The sequence below is a fragment of the Acartia tonsa genome, chromosome 10 (genome assembly GCF_053477335.1).
Source record: "Acartia tonsa isolate MP-2025a chromosome 10, ASM5347733v1, whole genome shotgun sequence".
Lineage (NCBI taxonomy): Eukaryota > Metazoa > Arthropoda > Copepoda > Calanoida > Acartiidae > Acartia > Acartia tonsa.
In genome coordinates, this window is record NC_137269.1 from 43,748,843 (window position 1) to 43,772,521 (window position 23,679).

The 23,679-nt window shown below is 32.0% G+C and overlaps 1 protein-coding gene across 1 annotated transcript; it reads left to right on the forward strand.

Annotated features, from left to right (window-relative positions):
* LOC145330832 (glutamate-gated chloride channel subunit beta-like) lies at positions 1-9,426 on the forward strand. The gene is made up of 16 exons (XM_080175495.1): positions 1-147; positions 486-591; positions 1,769-1,830; positions 2,386-2,475; positions 3,005-3,096; positions 4,180-4,268; positions 4,753-4,810; positions 5,172-5,252; positions 5,595-5,798; positions 6,504-6,580; positions 7,037-7,114; positions 7,488-7,541; positions 7,825-7,878; positions 8,336-8,391; positions 8,784-8,872; positions 9,303-9,426. The coding sequence occupies exons 1-16, from the start codon at positions 101-103 to the stop codon at positions 9,383-9,385; spliced, it is 1,320 nt and encodes a 439-aa protein (XP_080031621.1). The 5' UTR covers positions 1-100; the 3' UTR covers positions 9,386-9,426.
* Positions 9,427-23,679: the final 14,253 nt, after the last annotated feature.

Here is a 23,679-nt window from a genome sequence, read left to right on the forward strand (position 1 = left end):
ATTATTTCACATATTTACATAATTTAGGCATGGTTTGGTACTTTCATAACCTGGCTTAATATCCACTCTTAATATTCTATCGTAACTATTTGCAATCAGGATGATTTACCAAAAGGATAACTACAAGAAAACTATACCTCCTTTCAGGTATATACAGGGTGTCCCAAATTAACTTTTTTAAAACACTTATAACTCTCTGCTTTTTAAAATTCTTGTCAAAATTACACTGAGCAAAGGAATGCTAACATGTATATCTGTTGAAACTTCTTGACTACATTTGCATTATTATAAAGCATAATGAAGCAAAAATTATCCATGGTAGTCACACTGCTTTTTAGCATGTTTTTTTTTATTTTCTTTACATTTTTCGCCATAACTTTGTTTTTTTGTTTTTCGAATTTTGTGTTTATCAATGAAAGGACAGGTACCTTATTTTAATTTCAAAAGGTATCAGTTTTTATGAAAACCATTTTTGTTAATTTTAGTTATGATGAAGATTTGGACAGCACAATTCCTGTGAAAGTGAATATTTCTGTGTCAATCAAAGATATTCTTAAAATTGAAGAGATTAATCATGTTTTCACTGTGAAGGTATTATGTATTTACTTTACTTTATTCACCCTTCAATCCCTGAAGGCAATACAAAAAATTAGCAATAGGATAATCATGGTACTAATAGTATCACTGTCCACCATTACTATATAAACACCCCCTAAATTTTTTATTAAGAATTTTCCCTTTCTCTCCCGTACATAGGGCCCTAGTAATTTCATTCAAATATACATTCCTTGCCATGGTAATCTATAATACAAAGTAGCTTGATGTCTGTCCGTCCGTCCGTCTGTCCGTCTGTCTGTCCGTCCGTTTGAAGCTTAAGATCTCGGTAACCACTGAACCGATTGGATTCTACTATTCAGGGTATATACCTATCGGTCCTGTGGTGGTTTTAAGCTATTTTCTTGGGGGGTGGGACACCCCAAACCCCCCCAAAAATGAAAATTTCCCCCTAAAAAATTTTTTTTCGTATTTTTTTCTAATTTTAATGTTTTTTAAGTTTTTGTATAATTTTATATATGTTTTAAATTTTTTATATCTTTTTATATTGTTTTAATTTTTTTTATACTTTTTTATATTTTTAATTTTTTTTCTTCTTTTTAAATTTCTTTTCTTCTTTTAAACTTTGTTTTTTCAAATTCAAAAAGATTGTGAAACCTTCCTTCTCGTATAGGGGCGAAGCCCCAAAAAGGCTAATGGCAAAGAAATTTTTAAAAACATGTAAAAAGAGAAAAAATTCGAAGGGTTTAGAAAATATAAATTAGTATAAATAAATATAAACAGTTATAACAAGTTATAAAGAGTTATAAAAAGTTATAAAATACAGAAAATATCTAAAAAATGTTTAAAAAAATTTTTAATTCTCCCCTGAACCTTTAGGGAAAAAGAGGCTAGGGGCGAAGCCGCTAGTGGTTAGAAATAATACATGACTTCTTACACTATTAAATAAACTAAATAAAATTTTTTTCTTTAACTCCTGCCTTTCTTCCTTTCCAGTAGAAAAAACATATGACAAAGGTAAAAAAATCATCAGATAAACAGAAAATGATAAGTTACATGATTAGCCTTAGCAACTTTAGCCCAAGCTAACCTTGTCCGCATAGCTAGTCTGGCAAATGTAATGATCGAAGCAGCTTTTTATGTATTGAAAATATGTGGACAAATGTTCTAGCGTTTGGCCGAACTATGCCAATTGACGTCATATTTCTTTCAGTATGCTATGATAATGGAATGGTATGATGCTAGACTTACTTACTATAATCTAAAGACAGTCAGGTAAAAAATCTTAAGAAGCAAATCTACCAAGCAATTTATTCTATCTATTTATTCGTCTTATTTGTCTGTCTATCATGATAATTTACAGAAACTTGATTTAACTGTCCCCATCTCAAAGTAGGTAAATGTGGCAAACTGTCTTCAATATACATATGTATTTTTTTAATGGATCTCTGTCTGTCTGTGCGTGTGTGTGTGTACTAAAGGATCTCGCTAACCGCTAAAACCGATATGATTCTTCTTTACAATGTAGCTTCTCATAGGCCCTGGGAAGGTTTATAACAATTTTGGATTTATTTTTCGGTGAGGGAAGGGGGAATTTTTTACCTTTTCTTTTTAAAACTGAAAGGAAAAATCTTCAATTTAAGCAGATTTACTAAGCAGTAAGCAACTTATTTTTCTAATAACTTTCTATTCTCAAATAACTATAAATATTGTATTGTTGTTATTGCTGTACTAGTTGCTAATGGACATAATTGTACTTGGTATAAAGATGCCTTTTTAAATAATCTGCTATTGGATATACATAAATATTAATCATTTGTTTGTTTACAGATCTGCAAATTCTTTGGCAACCACAGAGATTGAGAGGATTTGGATTCCTTTCATTGTCTTTGAAAATACAGAAGACAATGAAGCAACAGTGTAAAGTTTTTTTCCGGTGTTGTTGACCAATTTCTCCCCCCCCCCCTAACTGTTGAATTTTTTTGTATGCATAGAACACCCCCTCCATTTTTTCAGTTTATGTTGAAAGTATGATGAGGGTGGCAGTGCTCAACAGTCATTTCTGAGAGACCACCTTTTTTAATTATCTTTTGGATGAACGTGATTATATCATATTTTTTTTTGTCAGTAATAGTTAGGATTGGTGCATTTTTTAAGGTGCAAATCTAAATTTTTTACTCTCATATTCAATTGTGACTCAATTGTAAGTTATTTTATTGGATTTTTGCTGCTGCTCCCAAAATAAAGTACTGAAACCCTCCCCTTTTATTATTTGAAATAAACTAAAACTTAAATTTAGGGAATAGTTTTTTTTTTAAATGGCTAACCCCTGCAAGGGGCGAAATAAACCACTGCGGTGCTACCCATTACCCAATATAACCTAACCTAATTTTTAGTTCATTTTAAAAAAATTATGTAATGTAATAATAGTATTTGATATTTTTGCAAGTGGAAGTAAGAAAACTGAAGTTACAATTACAAGAGAAGGAGATTTTGAAATTAGCCCAAAAGAAATTGCCGAAGAGATAAACATGTTTAAAGGTATTTCTAAAATTAATATTTATCCATAATAAGTAACTGGACAAAGTATCTAAAAAAATCAGCCATGTGACGTCATAAAAATGAGGATTTATCCATCTCTTTATTAGGGTTTTCTTTCCAACTTCTTCTCTCATCTCCCTCATTTCTATGACGTCACATGGCTATTTTAGAGACACTTTGTCCAGTTACCATAATAGGACAATGGACATAGGATATACGTGGATATATTGACAGTTTGTAGTCAAATTTAGGTTGCTAATATGTACTTCATCTATTGGTCAGTTCGTTTATCCAGTATAAGGGGAGGTGATAGGGTAAAAGTGGTGTCGTTATTTTAGCCAGTTGTTGCAAGTATCACTTTATCAGAGTACAAGAAACTCTGGTGCAACATCCATTAATAATATATCGATTAATAAGATACCATTTAGCTGTATAAAAGTTTCGGGTATAGTCCCTTTCGTGGAAATTCCTCTTAAGGGGCGTTTCGTAGTATTTTCACAGTAGCTTTTTCCCTATTTAACTTAACCTAACCTAAAATACCCTATAAAACTAATGTGAAAATACGACGAAACGCCCCTTAAGAGGCGTTGCCACGAAAGGGGCTATACCCAAGTTTCTCTAGATTAAGTAAATAAGAGTTGTACACCAAAACTTTTACATAAAAGTAATTCTATTAGAGGAAAATACCAAAATTATAGTAAACTCCATAGAGAAAGTATATAAGAGTTTTACACTATAATTTTTGATTTGTAGGAAAAGACAATAGAATAAGATTCCAAGAGGTGTAAGTACACCCAAACTTTCACATTAGAGTTATTATATTAGAGGTGTACACCTAAACTTTACTTCAGAGTAATTATATTAGAAGCATATACTAACATTATAAGTAAAGTCCGTAGAGTAAGTATATAAGAGTTTAACACTAAACTTTTTTATTTGTAAATAAAGACAATAGAGTAAGTATATAAGAAATGTACACCATAACTTTACATTAAAGTTATTATTATACAGAAGCATACATAGATTATAAGTAAAGTCCATAGAGTAAGTATATAAGAGGTGTAAAAAAAACTTTAATTTCAGGAAAAGACAATAGAGTAAGTTTCCAAGAGGTGTACACCAAAACATTCAAATGCGAATATCAGCTTCAACTTTATCCTTTTGATACGCAGGTAATAATAAAGGACAAGGACGTCTATGCTTTTTTTATTTGGGGGGGGGGGGGTAAGCAATTGAAAAATTAATTTTTTTTTTTGGGGGGGGGGTTATCTTTATATCATAGAGACAAGGACGTCAAAGCTTTTTTATTTGGGAGGAGGGGTGGGGGAAATAATAATCAAATTAGTTTAAAACTTGAAGTGAAAAATTGCAAAAGCTTATACTCTGTAACTTGCTAATTATGGATGTTGTCAAACTTGTTAATAAAGAGGGTAATTTCTTTCATGTATTTTCCGTAAAGATGTGTGTTAGTGTTTAGTCAAATGCGCTTATTAGGTCAAACTGTTCTTAATTTTGTCCGAATGTATATACGTATGTATATGTTCATAAATAAGAACAGTTAAACTCAATTTGTGCATTTTACCAAACGCTAACACACAACTTTACGAAAAAATACGCGAAAAAAATGACCCTATTTTAGGCATTATTATTATTTAGACTTGTAGTATGAATATGATGGTTCGAGAGTTGGAAAGATCAGATATGAAAATAATTCCAGGAATTCCATTTTTTTTTAATTAGTTCATGGTTCCCACTAAAAGTAATGCTGCTACAAGGGCCTTGCATAAGCCCTGTGCAGGGGTATTCTAAACCTCACTTAACAGTAGATATAGAATATACTTGGATATTATGAAAGGGGGAAAAAGTCTTGAATTTAGGTTGCTAACATGGAGGACATTAATTATTGGTCAGTGGAAATGTTATGGGGTAAAATAGTAGATTTTTTTAGGGGGGGGGGGGTATTATTTTAGGAAACTACAATTGTGGGAGGTTTGACCTCGCTCCCCAACCCCCTCTGTTACCTCCCACCGCAAGGGGCGTAGCCTCTAGTGGCAAATAAGATGGCAATAAATTTGCAGATACAATTCTGATGGAGGGGAAGACTGTACTGACACAGTACATTGTACCCTACTGGTCACTCAGCTATATTAATGAAAGTAAGTTTATGTTCTTGTTTAATTTGAATTAAATAATGAAATAATTTTAATTTATATGTTTAAAGGGCGGTTTCTCCAAAAGTGCCAATTCCAACACAACCCCACCCACCTTATTTTCGTTAGTTTCTTATGATTCTTACGAGCGTCTACGCCCCTAGAGGACGATTTCTCTATACCTTCCCAGGACCTAAGAGAAGCTACCTTACTTTATTATTAGGATTACACAGGGGTGGAGCAACTAAAAAAATAAACCATTTTTCCTTACTGTATGATAAGGGGGGGGGGGTGGGGGTCGGTGTTTAATTAGTAACTTTGGGGAAACCGCTATTTTTGTTTGCTAAGGCAACCCAGACCAGGGTATCAACGTGAAAATCATCCTAAAGCGAAGATTAATCAACGAGCTGATGACAACGTACCTGCCAACCACTCTAATCCTCATCATTGTCTATGCAACCAACTTCTTCAAGCCATTTTTCTTTGAGGCCGTGGTTACGGTCAACCTGACCTCGCTGCTTGTATTGACCACGTTGTTTATCAGCGTGTCAGGTTAGTTTTTATTCAGGGATCTTAAGGGATAAGACAATGGCCGATAAATTGATGTACATCACCATTGGTAACACACAAAATTCCTCTTTTGTAGATCACAATTAGTGGTTGAAACGTTTGGACACTGTTCTTAACAAACCAACCAATCAAGATGCTGTGAGTATTGGTGCAAAAAATATGACGTAACAAAAAAAATTAGCCAATGAGAGGCCGTTATTGACCAATGGTAAAATTTATAGTGGACTCTCATTGGCTAATTTTTTTTGTTACGTCATATTTTTTGCACCAATACTCACAGCATCACCAATCAAAATTCAACAAAAGTCCCCAAGGTTGTTTAGACAACAAATAAGAAAACGTTATCTAAACAGCCCATTGCCCCCTTCCCTTCCTGGGATGGAGAGGACATATTATTCTGGTCTCCAAAGTTTTCTAGAAACATTTCCTTAAATAATACCAATGTTCAAACTTTTACACCAACAATTCTTTGGGATGTACACTGTACATGAATGCATCGTTTATTGTACTTCTACTTAAGACTCAAGCATTTATTTAAACATGAAGAAAATTTTGAATTTTTTTATTACTGGTTATTTACCTCAAAATGCCTAGGCGGGCACAGAGCCCCCTCCCTTATTTTAACTGAGCGGGGGATTTGTACTTCTAAGAAAAATACGATTGTCTCTAACAAAAACTATTTTATAGGCTCCCTGCCACCGACAGCTTACGTAAAAATGATAGACTTTTGGCTCATCTTTGCTCAAAGCATTCCATTCTTTGAGGTAAAGTTTTATTTATTTTGATTTTAATATCTACTTGGCACAGTATAAATAAATTTATTGTTCTGCAAGCTGCACAATTTAAATTTAAAAGAGGATGAAAACATCCATAAAGCTCTGAAACAATAGGACAAACGAACATCAACAATTATAGAGTGTCAGAATATAAATATTTAAGTAAAATTGTAAGAAATTCTTTTTGCAAAACTTATTAAATACAGGATACCGTAAAAGGAAGTACTTTTATTTTTAGGATTTGATTATAGAGATGATTATAATATTGTACCTTGTTGTCCTAGGAATAATTATTCCAAAAATCGATGAATAGGATAATCATATCAAATAAAATTTGTTCGTTCTGTTATAGAGATCATCTAAAAGGGCTAACCTTTACTGAAAGACGTTTGGTCTTACCGACCGTAATTATAGTATGTTTTTTTTTGCACACCCGTTATTTAGGTGTTACTGCACACCCTGATGGACTCGCAAAGGAAGGAGGGAGATAGAGATATTAATCATCATGGACAAACTATTAAGGTCAGTTTTGGGTCATTAATCAGCAACCCTTTCTTTCCCCATTAATTACAGTTAAGATATTACAAGTAATAATTGGAAGGAAAATTTTGAGGGGTGGGTCTTTTTCTTCTAGGGGAGATTTCTCCTCGGAGGTTGGTGGTACCCTCCCCAAAAATAGTAATAAACCACCTTAGGACCAATGAATAGCTTCATTGCAAAGGAGAAACAAATCGATATACATTCTGTTACTCAAAAAAATGTCAAGTAAATGAAAAAGGGGAAAAGGGAAGACGTATAAACATATATAAGTTTGATTTTTTTTTATATATCTTTAGAAAAAAAGATTTTTATCAAGTTATAGTTAATAGGCTAAAAATAATATTTTTTCTTATAGGTTGGATCAAATAATAGCCAAGAAAATATGCAAGACAATTTTGGATATTCCGCGGTAAAGTATTAATCATAAATTAAATACAAAAAAATTGTAAATACATATAATATATATGTAGGACTAGGGGCTTTTATCTTACTAGTTAGACCTAATTAAACCTTATTATTTCATTAAATATTTTACTTAACTCATGAAATTTTTTTCTCATATCTAAAATTAATTAAAATTCCCTAAAAATACTCCAAATTATTTGATTAAGCTCAGTTTTAAATAAGCTAAAAATTTTGGAGTTTTTTTTCATTGTTCTAAAATTTCTTTAACAAAATATCTCATATACTAGTTATATAATGTCGTCGGAAAAGTGACAGGAAAAAATAATGGTTTCTTCAAGAAGGTAAATATTTACTGAGGAAAGTGCTAAAAATAAATCAAGGATTAAATCTTAGCTTACTATACCTAACCTAACCATACCTTACTTATGGCAGGGAGGAGGGCCAATAAATTCATAAAAATAGATGTAAAACCAGACAACTACCTGGACCACTAATGGGGACCTTTTTGTCTGCTAACAAATTGCGTTCTGCTCTTTTGTAGCAAAAAGGCTGTTCACGATGCTATTAGTTGATTTTCAAAGACTGAGGGCCATTAGTATTGTAAATTACACAGCAACCTTGGGGTATAAACTTTATGAACTTTTATTGAATCTTGATTGGGTGGTACAAACCTTCAATTTCTAAACCTATTTATCAATGTTTTTAATCTTCAGAAAGTGTAATAATTTTGTTCCTCATAATTGGGGGTTAATATAAACTTATCGTCCAATGCCAATAGAAAGATTTGATATTGCTCAGGATGGGAAGATAGGAGTCAGTGATCGTGCCTTTGTGGATTCTAAACTTATTGCAAGGTAAAATTGTGCTTTCCCTAAAAAGTGCCTTTCGAGCAATGTATCCCACCCCCATAATTTTTGAAGACAAGGTAGGAGAGAGGGATGCTAGGTTTTTCCTTTGGCTAATCCCTGCAGGAGGCCCTAAGACAACCCAGTACCCAATATAACCTAACCTAACCTGAAGTTATGTAATAAGTGTAGGGGGGGGGGGGGCGGGGGGGGGGGCTGTTTCGATGCTCTTTATAATACAAAATGGGTATTTTTTTTTACGTATTTTCCATAAATATAATTTTTTAGTTAAATGCTCTTATTTAGAACAGTTTGACTTAATAAAAGCATTTAATAAAGGTTACAACCAAATTCACTCAAAAAAATTACCCACTTTAATCTGTTTTACTTTACCTGCACAGGAATGAAGAGTTAGAAGTAGAGGCAAGGAGAGAGTTCTATAATAACACAGATAATGACGAATATTGGCTAAGGATTGGGGAGATAACAGGTAAAAAGTGACATTATTGTTATCTTCTAAAAAAGAAATGTTAGCAGACAAACACCTTTGTTTATTTTTGCAATATACGACCCATTGATATAAGCGAAAGATTTTTTTGCCAATATAATTTCTAGAAAGCTAACTTTATCCTAAGGAAGTCAACTATTCATAGCTAACTTTTTATATGTTTTGTCATGTTCATCATAAACTAGGAAATAAATTTTTACATGATATAATTTACCCTAGAATAGGATTATTTTAAGAAATGCGACTGTAAATAGCTGACTTATTATGCGAACAAACTGAAAAAATTCTGCCCTTTCCCACCAAAATCTGGACACAATTTCAACCAATACCATGGCCCTGTTGTTACTCCACTGTTATGCTATTGGCTGATTAAGAGAATATTTACATAATTTGTATATTATATTTTTTTCAGCAAAGATAATGATTCCTTGCGTTGTGTTGACCTTCTCAGCTATCTACTGGTCATATGGACTTACTCAATATCTTACTAATTAATTGTGAACAAAATAAAACAGAAATAAAATAATATTAAAGGATTTTTTGTTGGTTAAATTAGAGTTAGTGTTATAAATACATGGTAAAACATCCATAAAAGCAAATCTCTAAAACGGTAGGACAAATTAAAATTAAATTTAAAATACAGAAAACTGTTTAAGGACATACTTACAGTGCCTTGTTGTTAAAGGAGTCAGTATTCCAAGAATCAGGAAATAGGGTAATTTTATCCTTTTAAAAAGGTTAAAAATCAACATTTTTAAACGTACTGACATTCTTGTAACAATTATAGAGTGATCATCATGCGAAGTTTGAAATCGATAGGACAATTCTAAAACATATGTTTTGAATATCGCCTGATTACATATAAAAAGTACTATTACCAATGACTAATAAATGCATAAAATTCAATTAATATCTGTTTTAACCTTTAGTATGTACATAGATATTTAGTATAATAGCTATTCTATAACTATGTAACGTATGTCGGAATGTACGAGCATGTAAATATTATTAAACACAAGACATACAGGAACGTCCAAGGGGGCGGGGTTAAGTGATGTTCCCCCCGCAAAAAAGCTTGGATTTCCTTGAACACATATTTATGAATTTAATAGATAAAGCAAATTCCTGCCAATTACTCGGTAAAGAAACTTTGTTATTACTGAGCTAAAACATTATTTTATTACTGCATAAAGTGTTTATTGTTGTGCTTCTTATGGAAAACATATATTCTTGTTCAGTCAGTATTGGTATTAACGTTAAGTGTTTGTTCTTCGGTTCAATTAATAAGAAAATTAATATTAAATGTTGACTTTTGTGTGTTAAATTCAGGCCTTTACAACCGCGACAAGCGAACTGTGCGGATCTAGTGCAATTCACGGTAAAATGTTCTTGGGATTGATAATCTCAAAAAGCATTGGATCTTGGCTATTACAGATTATTTGTAGGCCTTCTCATGCCGCTCACAATAATATGCGTGAATATACTGTACATTAAGCCATTATTGGCAGCCAGTTGCCCTATTCTGCAGCCGCCGTGGCTACATATATCGGTTGGTGGTGTCTGAAAATTGAAAATAATAAAAACCAAGCTGCCTTTTTTTCTGCAGCCGTTTTCAAACGCTGACCAAAGCTGCCATGAAAAATACGCGTCTGTTGAGCATTGATATACTGTACACTCTGATATTAGTCGAAATAATTTTCAGGTTCTTTCCCTCAAAGTTGCTGACAAGCACTGAAAACCCCCTATATTAGCAAAATGAGGGAGGAGGTTGATATTATTTCTCGATCATCAGGGTACTTTGTGTATAAGCTCCTTTTTATACAACACAATACCTAACAAAAAATAATTTATTTTTATTTTAAATAAAAAATAAGGGGGGGAGGTATCAGTGCTTACTAAGGTACTTTGTGAGAAACCGCCTTTTTATGCAACAAACGTACTTGCTCAAATTTCCACATTTATGACGTTTTATTTACACAACCAGTAAAATCAGGTAAAAATTCAACCCATTACAAGAATTTTTTTGTTCCATAAATTTTCATATACAATTATAAAAAAGATAATTTTTGTCTGTCTGTCTGTTTAATTGTGCCAAAACATTTCGCCGTTAGATCAATTGCATTGAACTTTTGATAAATAGAAGGGTTTTTATTTAGTGTATCATCGCCCTCCCAAAACTAAAAAAATATATTTTTATAATTACTATTCCCCCATTTTCTTCTATAATTGCATCAAGGAAGACTTTTAAGGATGATTATTTTTACTACCCCATATAACGATTTTTAGTAGCGAAGCTACTCTATAATTCACCATCGTCATCATGCAAAATAAAACAAGGTTTCATGTTTATTTTATCCAATAAATCTATTCTTGATTTTAGTAAAAACCTTTTAAATCTACGTATTCCAATCGACGATTTTTTGTGCTTCGCTACTTATGAATGTTGTCATCCTTGTTTTAAATAAAAGGGGTGGTAGTCTTATGTATTTATTCCTTACTCCTGTGGGGGGCTCTAACCCTGTGGGGCTACCCTGTACCATTATACAATCAAACCTAACCTAAGATAAAACAATAACACTGTTTTTTTTTAGTAGCGAAGCTACTCTATAATTCACTTTGTCCGTCAGTCCGTCCGTCCGTAACGCTATGGGGGAAATGGGATTTACTCAGCTCCTATAAAAGATAGAAGGCTGAATTTTTTGACAACATTCCAATTATTAAGGAGCACAATTAACTATAAAACATCAATTGCAGTCGGACGGCTTTTTAGCAGGTTTTAGGCTTTTTTTTATTTTTCACATTTTTCCTCATATCTTTGGTGTTTATGGTCCTATTTTCAAAATTTTTTCAGGTAGAGATATCAAAATTAAATTTTCCGTCGTTTGGAGAACCAACAATGTCGGCCAGACTGCCTTTTTGCAGGTTTTTGGCTATTTTTATATTTTTTACACTTTCCCTCATATCTTTGGTGTTTATGGTCCGATTTTCAAAATTTTTTCAGTTAAAGATATCAAAATTAAATTTCCCGTCATTTGAAGAAATCAACAATGACGGTCAGACTGCATTTTTGCTGTTTTTTGGCTATTTTTTTATATTTTTTACATTTTCCCCCATATCTTTGGTGTTTATAAATCGATTTCCAAATTTTTTTTAGATAAAGATATCAAAATTTAATATCTCGTCGTTTGAAGAAAACAACAATGACCGTCAGTTCCATCCACGAATTTTTGTGCTTCGCTACTTATGGATGTTGTCATCTTTGTTTAATTCTAGTTTTTTTTTAAAATCCATAAATAAACCAAAAATAATTAGTCATGTTTCTCAACTTGCTCTGATATTAACGTTGTGACAGAGCGACGTACAGAATTCCCATGTTATAGTTTAGCTAGCTTCGCTTCTAAGGAGGAAAATTAGAAATTATTTCCAGTATTGCTTAAAAACCGATAAATATCTGCGGGATTATAACTGGTTCTGTGCCATACTAAAAAATTATGTATTGTATCGAATTGCACCTCGGGGCAAACAAAACTTATTTTAATCTTATTATTTTTCCTTTTACAGGTCGCTGAAAGCTGTCTATAATACGATGCGATAAATAACTATTTAAAAGATGCTTTAAAAACAAAATGATATATAAAAATCATAATTTTAAACATAATAATAAATAATTTGATTTGTAAATCAACTGCATGAAGTATATAAAGGTGGTGGAGTATGCTTTGTTTGAATGATGAAAATCCCTGACTATAGTATTGTGTTGGATCGATTACCCCAGGTTAAGGTTGGACAAGTATTACCAAGTAAAACTTAGTTTAGTGTGTCCCACTGCCTGGGACAGAGGAGAAGTTATTCCCTCTTTTTATATTATGAAGTTTAACCTTTTATATACATAGATAGATATTGTTAAACATTATTATATTGGTTTATTTGCAAATATTATAATAATTAATAAACTGTGTTTTAGTATTATTTTAATAATAGTACTTAGTGTAATGATATTTGTTTTTTTTATTACTTTGTTGTATTATTTAAGTAGAGCAAATGATTTTATTACTTGTTTGTCTTGAAATAACTTAATTCTCAAGTATGGCTTCGAAACCGATTAATATCCACTGATTTAGAAGTCATACTGAAAATTCATGTATCGTATCGTATTACAGACAATTTTCAACAACAATTAAAATGATAATCATAAAATTAATACCAGTTTTTTTCAGCCCGGGTCTTTGGCCACTCAGAGCTAACATTTTTTTTTTACATATCCGCGGAAAGCTGTCTAAAATACGATGGGATAAATAACTATTATTATAAGACGACGGAAGTCTACATACACCCTCCTTAAAAAGCATGTTTTGTGCTATTTTGTAGAAGGTTAAAATCATCCCTTTGAAAATTTTAATGGTTGAAAGTAATTTTATACTTTTCCGTGGTTTCGCCATTTTAAAATCCTAACATAAAACTAATCCTCATATAAAACTAACAGGAAGTTTAGTGTCTGTCTTTTGAAGCTTATGATCTCGCTAACCGCTGGATCGATATGATTCTACTTATTTTATAACAATTTCATTGAAAATCACCCCTGGAAAAAAGTCCCTTCACAAAATTTCCCTCCCCCTCCTTACCTTTTCTTGAGTACCCCTAGAGGTTTCTATGGGGCGTATCCCCTAGTAAATAGATTGTACTGCATTTTTATCTGCATTTTTTTTATAGAAATTTCAAAAATGATAATAAAATAGAAAATAAAATACAACAAGTGATTTTCAAAACTGGTAAAAAGTTAATAACCTAACTTTTCCTAAAGTGTACAATAAAACGGCTTGGAAATGTGAACGCCTCATATTTTAGTTTTAAATAAGTAGTAATTAGTGATTTATTATTTAGTTTTTTAATAGAAAAAAATACAAAAATTAACCAATAGAATTAAATTTTAATCAAAAATTAAAATGAGCTGCGAAAGGAATCTTGCAGAGGAAGAAAATTCTCCTACAGAAGGAATGGTTTTCATATTTCAACAAATTTCATCACACGAATAAATAAATAGGAATAGATGTATAATCCAATCATCTACCTGCCCCAAGTGACAGAGACCCTTTTCGTCTGCTGGCAAATTGATTTTTGTTTTTTGAAACTTGGCTGTGTTTATATTTCCGACGTTATTAGCTTATTTCAAAGACCCAACACAAAATCTGGACAGGGTTCCTGCCCTAAGGGTAGAGTTACACAAAGCTAATGTCCCCTCTTTTGTACTTTGATCATATAAAGCAGGAATTTTTTTTCCATTTTTTGTGATGCGATTTTTTAGGGGGATTCATATTTTTTTTTTTTTGGAAGGGGGGGGGGGGGGGTTGAAGTCACCCTCATTTTTAATTTTAATACCAAAATAATTTTTTTTTTTGGGGGGGGGTAATTTTTTTCCAGGGGCGACTTCTCTTCCCATGATTTATGCAAAGCTACATTGTAAAGAAGGACCATATCGGTTCAGCCGTAAGCGAGATCCTTACAAACAAACATACACAGATCCTGTTACTTTTATTGTAAAAGGATATGAAATATGAGCCAATTATTTACGTTTCTGCAGGCATTTTACCATCAATCAAAGCAAAAGGGTGGACCAAAATAGCAAAGAAAATTGAAAAGAAGGGTTCAGGTATGCATTTTACAGTTTTAAAATAAATTCGTGTATTCAAAATATAATACCGGCCTTTATTTGATTATATTATTGTTTGTTTGAAATAAAGTAAGCAGGGTGTGTCAGCCGCCATTAAGCTTCAGGAAACTCAACCTTTAAGAACCTTTAAAAATCAATTGGAAGTCTAAACCTTACCAAAATATGTCAAACCCTTTTCAAAAAATTTTTTTTTAAAGCATTCAAACGGGTTTAAATTTGTGACTTTGCAGCTGCCGAGCCCTTATTTTAAGTCTGCTGGTATTTAAGCAATTCTTATTTATAGAATAAGTAGCCCCAGCGGGTGTGGGGTTCTTTGCTCGCTAAGCATATTGAGGGGAAAGTACAAAAATGAATGACCAGACATAAAATACAATTTTTTTAAATGTTAAAATTTATTGCATGTACTTCATCGTTAATTTTGACAAGACATTATAGTTAACAAAAAAATAAATGCTAATAAAACAATGTACTTTAAAATTAATTTTTAAAAGCAGACGACATATGTATATGTATGCTATTTTTGTGTAAAATGTGTAAAATCTGACAATAATCTTTTTTTTAATTATGGCAGCAGCCAGCGACCAAATGGCAAACATTAGTTAGAGCAGGTTTTACCAAAAGTAGTAATAATCGCTTCGTTTTGGGGTATTCTCAGGGAAGAAGGTGATATAAGACTCTAGTTATTTTGGTCCCCAAAAGTTAAAGCTTTGAAGGGTTAAATCTTTATAATTTTAACCCACAAAAGGGATAGTTTATCATGATCGAGGGTGTTCTTCTGTACATTACTTTATTGGCCAATGTCTTCTCATCGAAAGAATTTTGTCAGGCCAGTTTAAGTTTTATTTATATTTGGACGCTAGCAGCAGTCAAATTTGTAAAAAAAAATTAATTTATATTTTTTATACTTTATAACCTATTTTTATAAAGTTTAAGCTAAAGTCACAAATTAGATTGATGCCTTAAAATTAACTTATTCGAGTAAAATAATGCAAATATATCGTCATACAAGTATGTATATGATTTTTATTTTTATGGGTTATTTGAAATAATTTATTTTGTGATTCTAGCTTAAAATTATGATAAATGTACAACTTAAAAATATAATTATTTCAGCATATTTTCGTAAATTGGGTAGGTCAATTTTTAGAATAGACTCTCACAATTTACTTACATTAGTAGATTTAGACTTAGATTGGAGCTTTCACGTCAAGTGCCCGTTGAGCATTGATAACCACCCCTTTAACTCTGCAGAGGGTCCTACTCCTGAGGGGTGCCCGTTCCTGCGATTCCATAACCTTGCGAGAGCTACCCAATACAACTTAACTAGAAAACAAATGAAAAATAACACCCTCTTATATTTTGAATTTAAAAAAAGGTTGGGGGTTATCATTGTTCAACGAGGTACTTTGTGGTAAAGCACCTTTAGATTTAACTAGTGGTTTTTACTTGTTTTAAACGGGCAGATTTTTGGTGATTTTGTTAAATTTCCATACCTAATGTTATAGTGCATTTATATTCTTCCTTTCAGGGACGTCCAAATGACGGGGAGGGTAAAGAGTGTTTGACTCCAACCCGACCCCCCCCCCCCCCCCCGTCAGGATTTTTGTACATAGACCCTTCCCCCCCTCAAAAAACTGATTGCAATAAATTGATGACATAAATTAATTAAAATCACTGTTTTTCAGTCACTGTAATGTTTTTAGTTAGACTGCCATATAGTTTTATAGATTTTGTAGCTAGATCTGAAATAAAGCAGCAACAAAGCTACTCTATAACTTAATTTGTCTTGTCAATACGTCCGTAACGATATTGGGAAAATTACACTTACTTAGTTGTTTTTTCAGATACACATTTATTTTTTTTCGAAAAGATTTCATTCAGTTTTCTGCACTACTTATTAACAATGAACATAATTATTCATTTAGTCACATTATGCACTTTCAAATTTAAATTTTAATATTTATATATATAAATTTGAATCGACGTAGTTTTCAGATAAATTAGCGCTAACAACAGCATGTCAGTCTTTATCACTTAGATAAAAACCTATCATCGACATCATTGAAATGTAACTAAATGTCAACAAATACTTCCAGGTTTAACAGGCTGGTTTAATTTTTGTTTCCCTGTTACAAATGCAATTATGATTATGTTTTTCTAGTAAAGTTATTATAAAGTTTTCAATGTAAATTCTAAAAAAAGTGGTAAAATCATAACTATAAATGTTTTAGTAGCGAAGATACTTAATAATTTCCTTGTTTAGTCGGTCTGTGCATCTGAAAAGTATTTTTTAAAGATTTTTAAAGGGAGGGGTCAATGGGGTGTTTATTACAAACTCCCCAATGTTTAATATTTATTCTTATTCGTTGGCCAAAAAACTTTAGGGAATTTTAATTAATTTTGATTGGTTAGTTCATTAATTTGAGTGTTCTTACGTTTCAACCACTAATTTTAATCTACAAAAGAGGTTTTTTTGTGTATCATCATTGGGGATGTACAGCATTTTCTTATCCTTTTAGATCTCTGGTCAAAACTTGTCCACTAGTTGTTGGAAAATTTATGTTATTTTATTAAAATTTAAAATTAGTATCAATATTATAATTTTTTATTTTAATATTCGTAGAAAATTGTTTTTAATACGACGCTACACATAATTTTTTTAGTATCGCTGAAATCCAGTAATAATCCAGCGGATATTAACTGGTTCAGAAGCCATAATATAAAATGTATTCAACTGTGCAAGGCAAAACTAAAAGTCTAAATTGTTTTAATCTCCAATTTTATCGCAATATTTTGTATTTTAATAGAAATTATTGTCCTTGTTATTTTGAAAAGCAATTAAAGCTGCGAGTTTTGTTTTGCAGTTTTTTTAATGCAAATTAAAAATAGCATTTTACTTGCACTTCATCTTGTAGTTAAACAAAAAGTTATTCACCCTTTTCTAGAAGCGTAGCTATTCACTAACTTGTGCTTTCTTTTTGTCTGTACGTCTACCATAAGCACGTCTGTTAAATATAAATAAAAAGGATGATAATATCCATAATAGCGAAGCACAAATAATTATGGAATGGACAAACAGACAAAGCGAGTAAAAGATGTTCATAGGAAAAGGGAATATGCAAAATCAAAAAAATCACGAAATTTTAAAAGAATAAAGTTTACATAATTTAAAGCGTAACCTACTGAAAGACGGACAAAAACAATGTATAGATTATATATGTGTGTAATCATGTATGTGCATATGTCATAGGAATCTTCACTGAAAAATTTCAGCTGCCTATGTTTAATAGTATCCGAGAAAATCACATTTCTCCCATACCGTTACGGACTGACAGACTGAATGACTGAGTGTCGTAAAGACAAAGTGATTTATAGAGTGCCTTCGCTCTAAAAAATGAGCTATTGGTAATGGGTATTTCAGATTACTTCTTGACTTGATAAAAAACACAAGTCTTTTGATCCCTAAAACTGAGTCAAAGCGTGAATTAAATATTAAATTAATTTAATAATTTTTTTATTTTGTTTAATTGTAAAATTGTGATTATCTTGTTATTGCTGCGCTAAAAATCTTTCTAAATGTCCTTGTTTTTTTTATGCATATTCTAGCCCACCTTAAAGCATTACTTTAATGGATTTAAGATTACATGGATGTTACACCAGATTATCATGTATTCTAATAAAGTGAACCTTGTAGCAGGCTTAAATAATGAATCCCCCTATACACCCACATTACCCCATCCCTTCCCCTCCCAACGAACTGACAAATAATTGATGTCTATGTTAGAGACAATTTTTCCCGTGTCATAATATCCACGTGTATTCTATATCCATTATTACTTTACCTCCTCTCTTATATATCCACTAGCGGCTTCGCCCCTAGCCTCTAGGGGCTTCGCCCTATATAGTTTTGGGAAGTCAACCCTCCTTAATAGAAATATTCAAAAAATTATTCTTTGTTTAATTACTCTGTGGTAAAATTAAACCCAGGTTGTGCGCTTTAAGCACAAAAATTTTAATTTGTACAAATTAAACCCAGGTTGTTTGCCGTATACACAAAAATTTCAACTCGTAAAAATTAGACCTAGGTTGTTCGCATACACAAAAATTAAAATTAAAAAAAAATATTTTGATTTTTTTTTGGGGGGGGGGATTCATGGGGGCTTTGCCCCATGTTGCAGTGGGGTTCCCCCACCCCAATTACTGGTTTTTGTTTTAAAAAAATTAAAAAAATAAAAATTTTGGAAGTGGGGATTTTTTATTTTTGGGGGGGTTGGGGTGTCCCACCCCCCAAGAAAATAGCTTAAAACCACCAGAGGACCAGTAGGTATATTCCCAGAAGGGTAGAGCCCAATTTGATCAGCAGTTACTGAGATTTTACAAAAAATGTAATAAAAAAAATTTTGGGGGTTGGATTTTTTTTATTTTTGGGGGGGTTGGGGGTGTCCCACCCCCCAAGAAAATAGCCTAAAACCACCACAGGACCAGTAGGTATATTCCCTGAAGAGTAGAATCCGATCGGTTCAGTGGTTACCGAGATCTTAAGGGACAGACAGACAGACGGACAGACAGACGGACAGACGGTCAGACGGACAGACGGACAGACATCAAGCTACTTTGTATTATAGATACAAAATCTTAGAATGGGAATAAGAATGTTAAAAGACTAATTTAAAAACGAAGCTTTCTTATAAATGGAGTCTTCGTTCCGTAACGTTTAGCACTTTTCGTTTATTTAGACCTGTTAGAGTTGATATAATTATCATATTTATCTGGTTTTTGATTTCTAGGACAACATAGGACAATTTATATCCGAAGCGTCTCTATAATCACATCCTAAAAATATAAGTATTTCCTTAATCATTATCTTGTATTTAAGCAGTTTTGCAACAAATTTAGTCACAATTTTGTTTAGACTTTCTACATTAACTACTTTTATATTCTGCTTATTCAGTTCTGACACTGTACAAGTCTTAATGTTCGTTTGTCCTACCATTACAGAGTTTTTATGGATGTTATCATCCATGTTTAAGTAAAGGGATTTAAAAGAGGTAGATTATGACGTGTCTGTATCATCAAAATCTCAATAACCACTTGACAAACCTTGAAACTTTATATTTGCCAGTATGGCTACGAAGCCGATTAATATCCGCAGGCTTAGAACCGATTGTCATACGGATAAATCATGTATTGCATTTTACTAAAGACAATTTTCCATGAATATTAAAATAGAAATGATAAAATCATTACCAGTTTTGTTAGGCCGGGCATTCGGCCAAACTTTGAATTTCAGAATTTCTGAATTTGTCGCTCATTTTCATTTAGCGTTGTGTCATCTGAACTCTTTCTACATATATATGTGAGAGTAGTGTTTGTTAATTGTATTTTCAGGCAGGGATCTAAAGGGATAAGACAATGGCCGATAAATTGATGTACATTTCCAATGATGCTACACAAAATTACACCATCTATAGATAACAATTAGTGGATTGATAATCTCAAAAAGCATTGGATCTTGGCTATTACAGATTATTTGTAGGCCTTCTCATGCCGCTCACAATAATATGCGTGAATATACTGTACATTAAGCCATTATTGGCAGCCAGTTGCCCTATTCTGCAGCCGCCGTGGCTACATATATCGGTTGGTGGTGTCTGAAAATTGAAAATAATAAAAACCAAGCTGCCTTTTTTTCTGCAGCCGTTTTCAAACGCTGACCAAAGCTGCCATGAAAAATACGCGTCTGTTGAGCATTGATATACTGTACACTCTGATATTAGTCGAAATAATTTTCAGGTTCTTTCCCTCAAAGTTGCTGACAAGCACTGAAAACCCCCTATATTAGCAAAATGAGGGAGGAGGTTGATATTATTTCTCGATCATCAGGGTACTTTGTGTATAAGCTCCTTTTTATACAACACAATACCTAACAAAAAATAATTTATTTTTATTTTAAATAAAAAATAAGGGGGGGAGGTATCAGTGCTTACTAAGGTACTTTGTGAGAAACCGCCTTTTTATGCAACAAACGTACTTGCTCAAATTTCCACATTTATGACGTTTTATTTACACAACCAGTAAAATCAGGTAAAAATTCAACCCATTACAAGAATTTTTTTGTTCCATAAATTTTCATATACAATTATAAAAAAGATAATTTTTGTCTGTCTGTCTGTTTAATTGTGCCAAAACATTTCGCCGTTAGATCAATTGCATTGAACTTTTGATAAATAGAAGGGTTTTTATTTAGTGTATCATCGCCCTCCCAAAACTAAAAAAATATATTTTTATAATTACTATTCCCCCATTTTCTTCTATAATTGCATCAAGGAAGACTTTTAAGGATGATTATTTTTACTACCCCATATAACGATTTTTAGTAGCGAAGCTACTCTATAATTCACCATCGTCATCATGCAAAATAAAACAAGGTTTCATGTTTATTTTATCCAATAAATCTATTCTTGATTTTAGTAAAAACCTTTTAAATCTACGTATTCCAATCGACGATTTTTTGTGCTTCGCTACTTATGAATGTTGTCATCCTTGTTTTAAATAAAAGGGGTGGTAGTCTTATGTATTTATTCCTTACTCCTGTGGGGGGCTCTAACCCTGTGGGGCTACCCTGTACCATTATACAATCAAACCTAACCTAAGATAAAACAATAACACTGTTTTTTTTTAGTAGCGAAGCTACTCTATAATTCACTTTGTCCGTCAGTCCGTCCGTCCGTAACGCTATGGGGGAAATGGGATTTACTCAGCTCCTATAAAAGATAGAAGGCTGAATTTTTTGACAACATTCCAATTATTAAGGAGCACAATTAACTATAAAACATCAATTGCAGTCGGACGGCTTTTTAGCAGGTTTTAGGCTTTTTTTTATTTTTCACATTTTTCCTCATATCTTTGGTGTTTATGGTCCTATTTTCAAAATTTTTTCAGGTAGAGATATCAAAATTAAATTTTCCGTCGTTTGGAGAACCAACAATGTCGGCCAGACTGCCTTTTTGCAGGTTTTTGGCTATTTTTATATTTTTTACACTTTCCCTCATATCTTTGGTGTTTATGGTCCGATTTTCAAAATTTTTTCAGTTAAAGATATCAAAATTAAATTTCCCGTCATTTGAAGAAATCAACAATGACGGTCAGACTGCATTTTTGCTGTTTTTTGGCTATTTTTTTATATTTTTTACATTTTCCCCCATATCTTTGGTGTTTATAAATCGATTTCCAAATTTTTTTTAGATAAAGATATCAAAATTTAATATCTCGTCGTTTGAAGAAAACAACAATGACCGTCAGTTCCATCCACGAATTTTTGTGCTTCGCTACTTATGGATGTTGTCATCTTTGTTTAATTCTAGTTTTTTTTTTAAAATCCATAAATAAACCAAAAATAATTAGTCATGTTTCTCAACTTGCTCTGATATTAACGTTGTGACAGAGCGACGTACAGAATTCCCATGTTATAGTTTAGCTAGCTTCGCTTCTAAGGAGGAAAATTAGAAATTATTTCCAGTATTGCTTAAAAACCGATAAATATCTGCGGGATTATAACTGGTTCTGTGCCATACTAAAAAATTATGTATTGTATCGAATTGCACCTCGGGGCAAACAAAACTTATTTTAATCTTATTATTTTTCCTTTTACAGGTCGCTGAAAGCTGTCTATAATACGATGCGATAAATAACTATTTAAAAGATGCTTTAAAAACAAAATGATATATAAAAATCATAATTTTAAACATAATAATAAATAATTTGATTTGTAAATCAACTGCATGAAGTATATAAAGGTGGTGGAGTATGCTTTGTTTGAATGATGAAAATCCCTGACTATAGTATTGTGTTGGATCGATTACCCCAGGTTAAGGTTGGACAAGTATTACCAAGTAAAACTTAGTTTAGTGTGTCCCACTGCCTGGGACAGAGGAGAAGTTATTCCCTCTTTTTATATTATGAAGTTTAACCTTTTATATACATAGATAGATATTGTTAAACATTATTATATTGGTTTATTTGCAAATATTATAATAATTAATAAACTGTGTTTTAGTATTATTTTAATAATAGTACTTAGTGTAATGATATTTGTTTTTTTTATTACTTTGTTGTATTATTTAAGTAGAGCAAATGATTTTATTACTTGTTTGTCTTGAAATAACTTAATTCTCAAGTATGGCTTCGAAACCGATTAATATCCACTGATTTAGAAGTCATACTGAAAATTCATGTATCGTATCGTATTACAGACAATTTTCAACAACAATTAAAATGATAATCATAAAATTAATACCAGTTTTTTTCAGCCCGGGTCTTTGGCCACTCAGAGCTAACATTTTTTTTTTACATATCCGCGGAAAGCTGTCTAAAATACGATGGGATAAATAACTATTATTATAAGACGACGGAAGTCTACATACACCCTCCTTAAAAAGCATGTTTTGTGCTATTTTGTAGAAGGTTAAAATCATCCCTTTGAAAATTTTAATGGTTGAAAGTAATTTTATACTTTTCCGTGGTTTCGCCATTTTAAAATCCTAACATAAAACTAATCCTCATATAAAACTAACAGGAAGTTTAGTGTCTGTCTTTTGAAGCTTATGATCTCGCTAACCGCTGGATCGATATGATTCTACTTATTTTATAACAATTTCATTGAAAATCACCCCTGGAAAAAAGTCCCTTCACAAAATTTCCCTCCCCCTCCTTACCTTTTCTTGAGTACCCCTAGAGGTTTCTATGGGGCGTATCCCCTAGTAAATAGATTGTACTGCATTTTTATCTGCATTTTTTTTATAGAAATTTCAAAAATGATAATAAAATAGAAAATAAAATACAACAAGTGATTTTCAAAACTGGTAAAAAGTTAATAACCTAACTTTTCCTAAAGTGTACAATAAAACGGCTTGGAAATGTGAACGCCTCATATTTTAGTTTTAAATAAGTAGTAATTAGTGATTTATTATTTAGTTTTTTAATAGAAAAAAATACAAAAATTAACCAATAGAATTAAATTTTAATCAAAAATTAAAATGAGCTGCGAAAGGAATCTTGCAGAGGAAGAAAATTCTCCTACAGAAGGAATGGTTTTCATATTTCAACAAATTTCATCACACGA

Bases quoted from the DNA above. Each gene is read 5' to 3' on its own strand.
- LOC145330832 (XM_080175495.1), top strand. From the start codon at position 101: ATGATTTACCAAAAGGATAACTACAAGAAAACTATACCTCCTTTCAG. The intron at 3,097-4,179 runs GTATTTCTAAAA...CTTTAATTTCAG, and splicing joins AGAGATAAACATGTTTAAAG to GAAAAGACAATAGAGTAAGT. The intron at 7,542-7,824 runs GTAAAGTATTAA...CTCATATACTAG, and splicing joins ACAATTTTGGATATTCCGCG to TTATATAATGTCGTCGGAAA.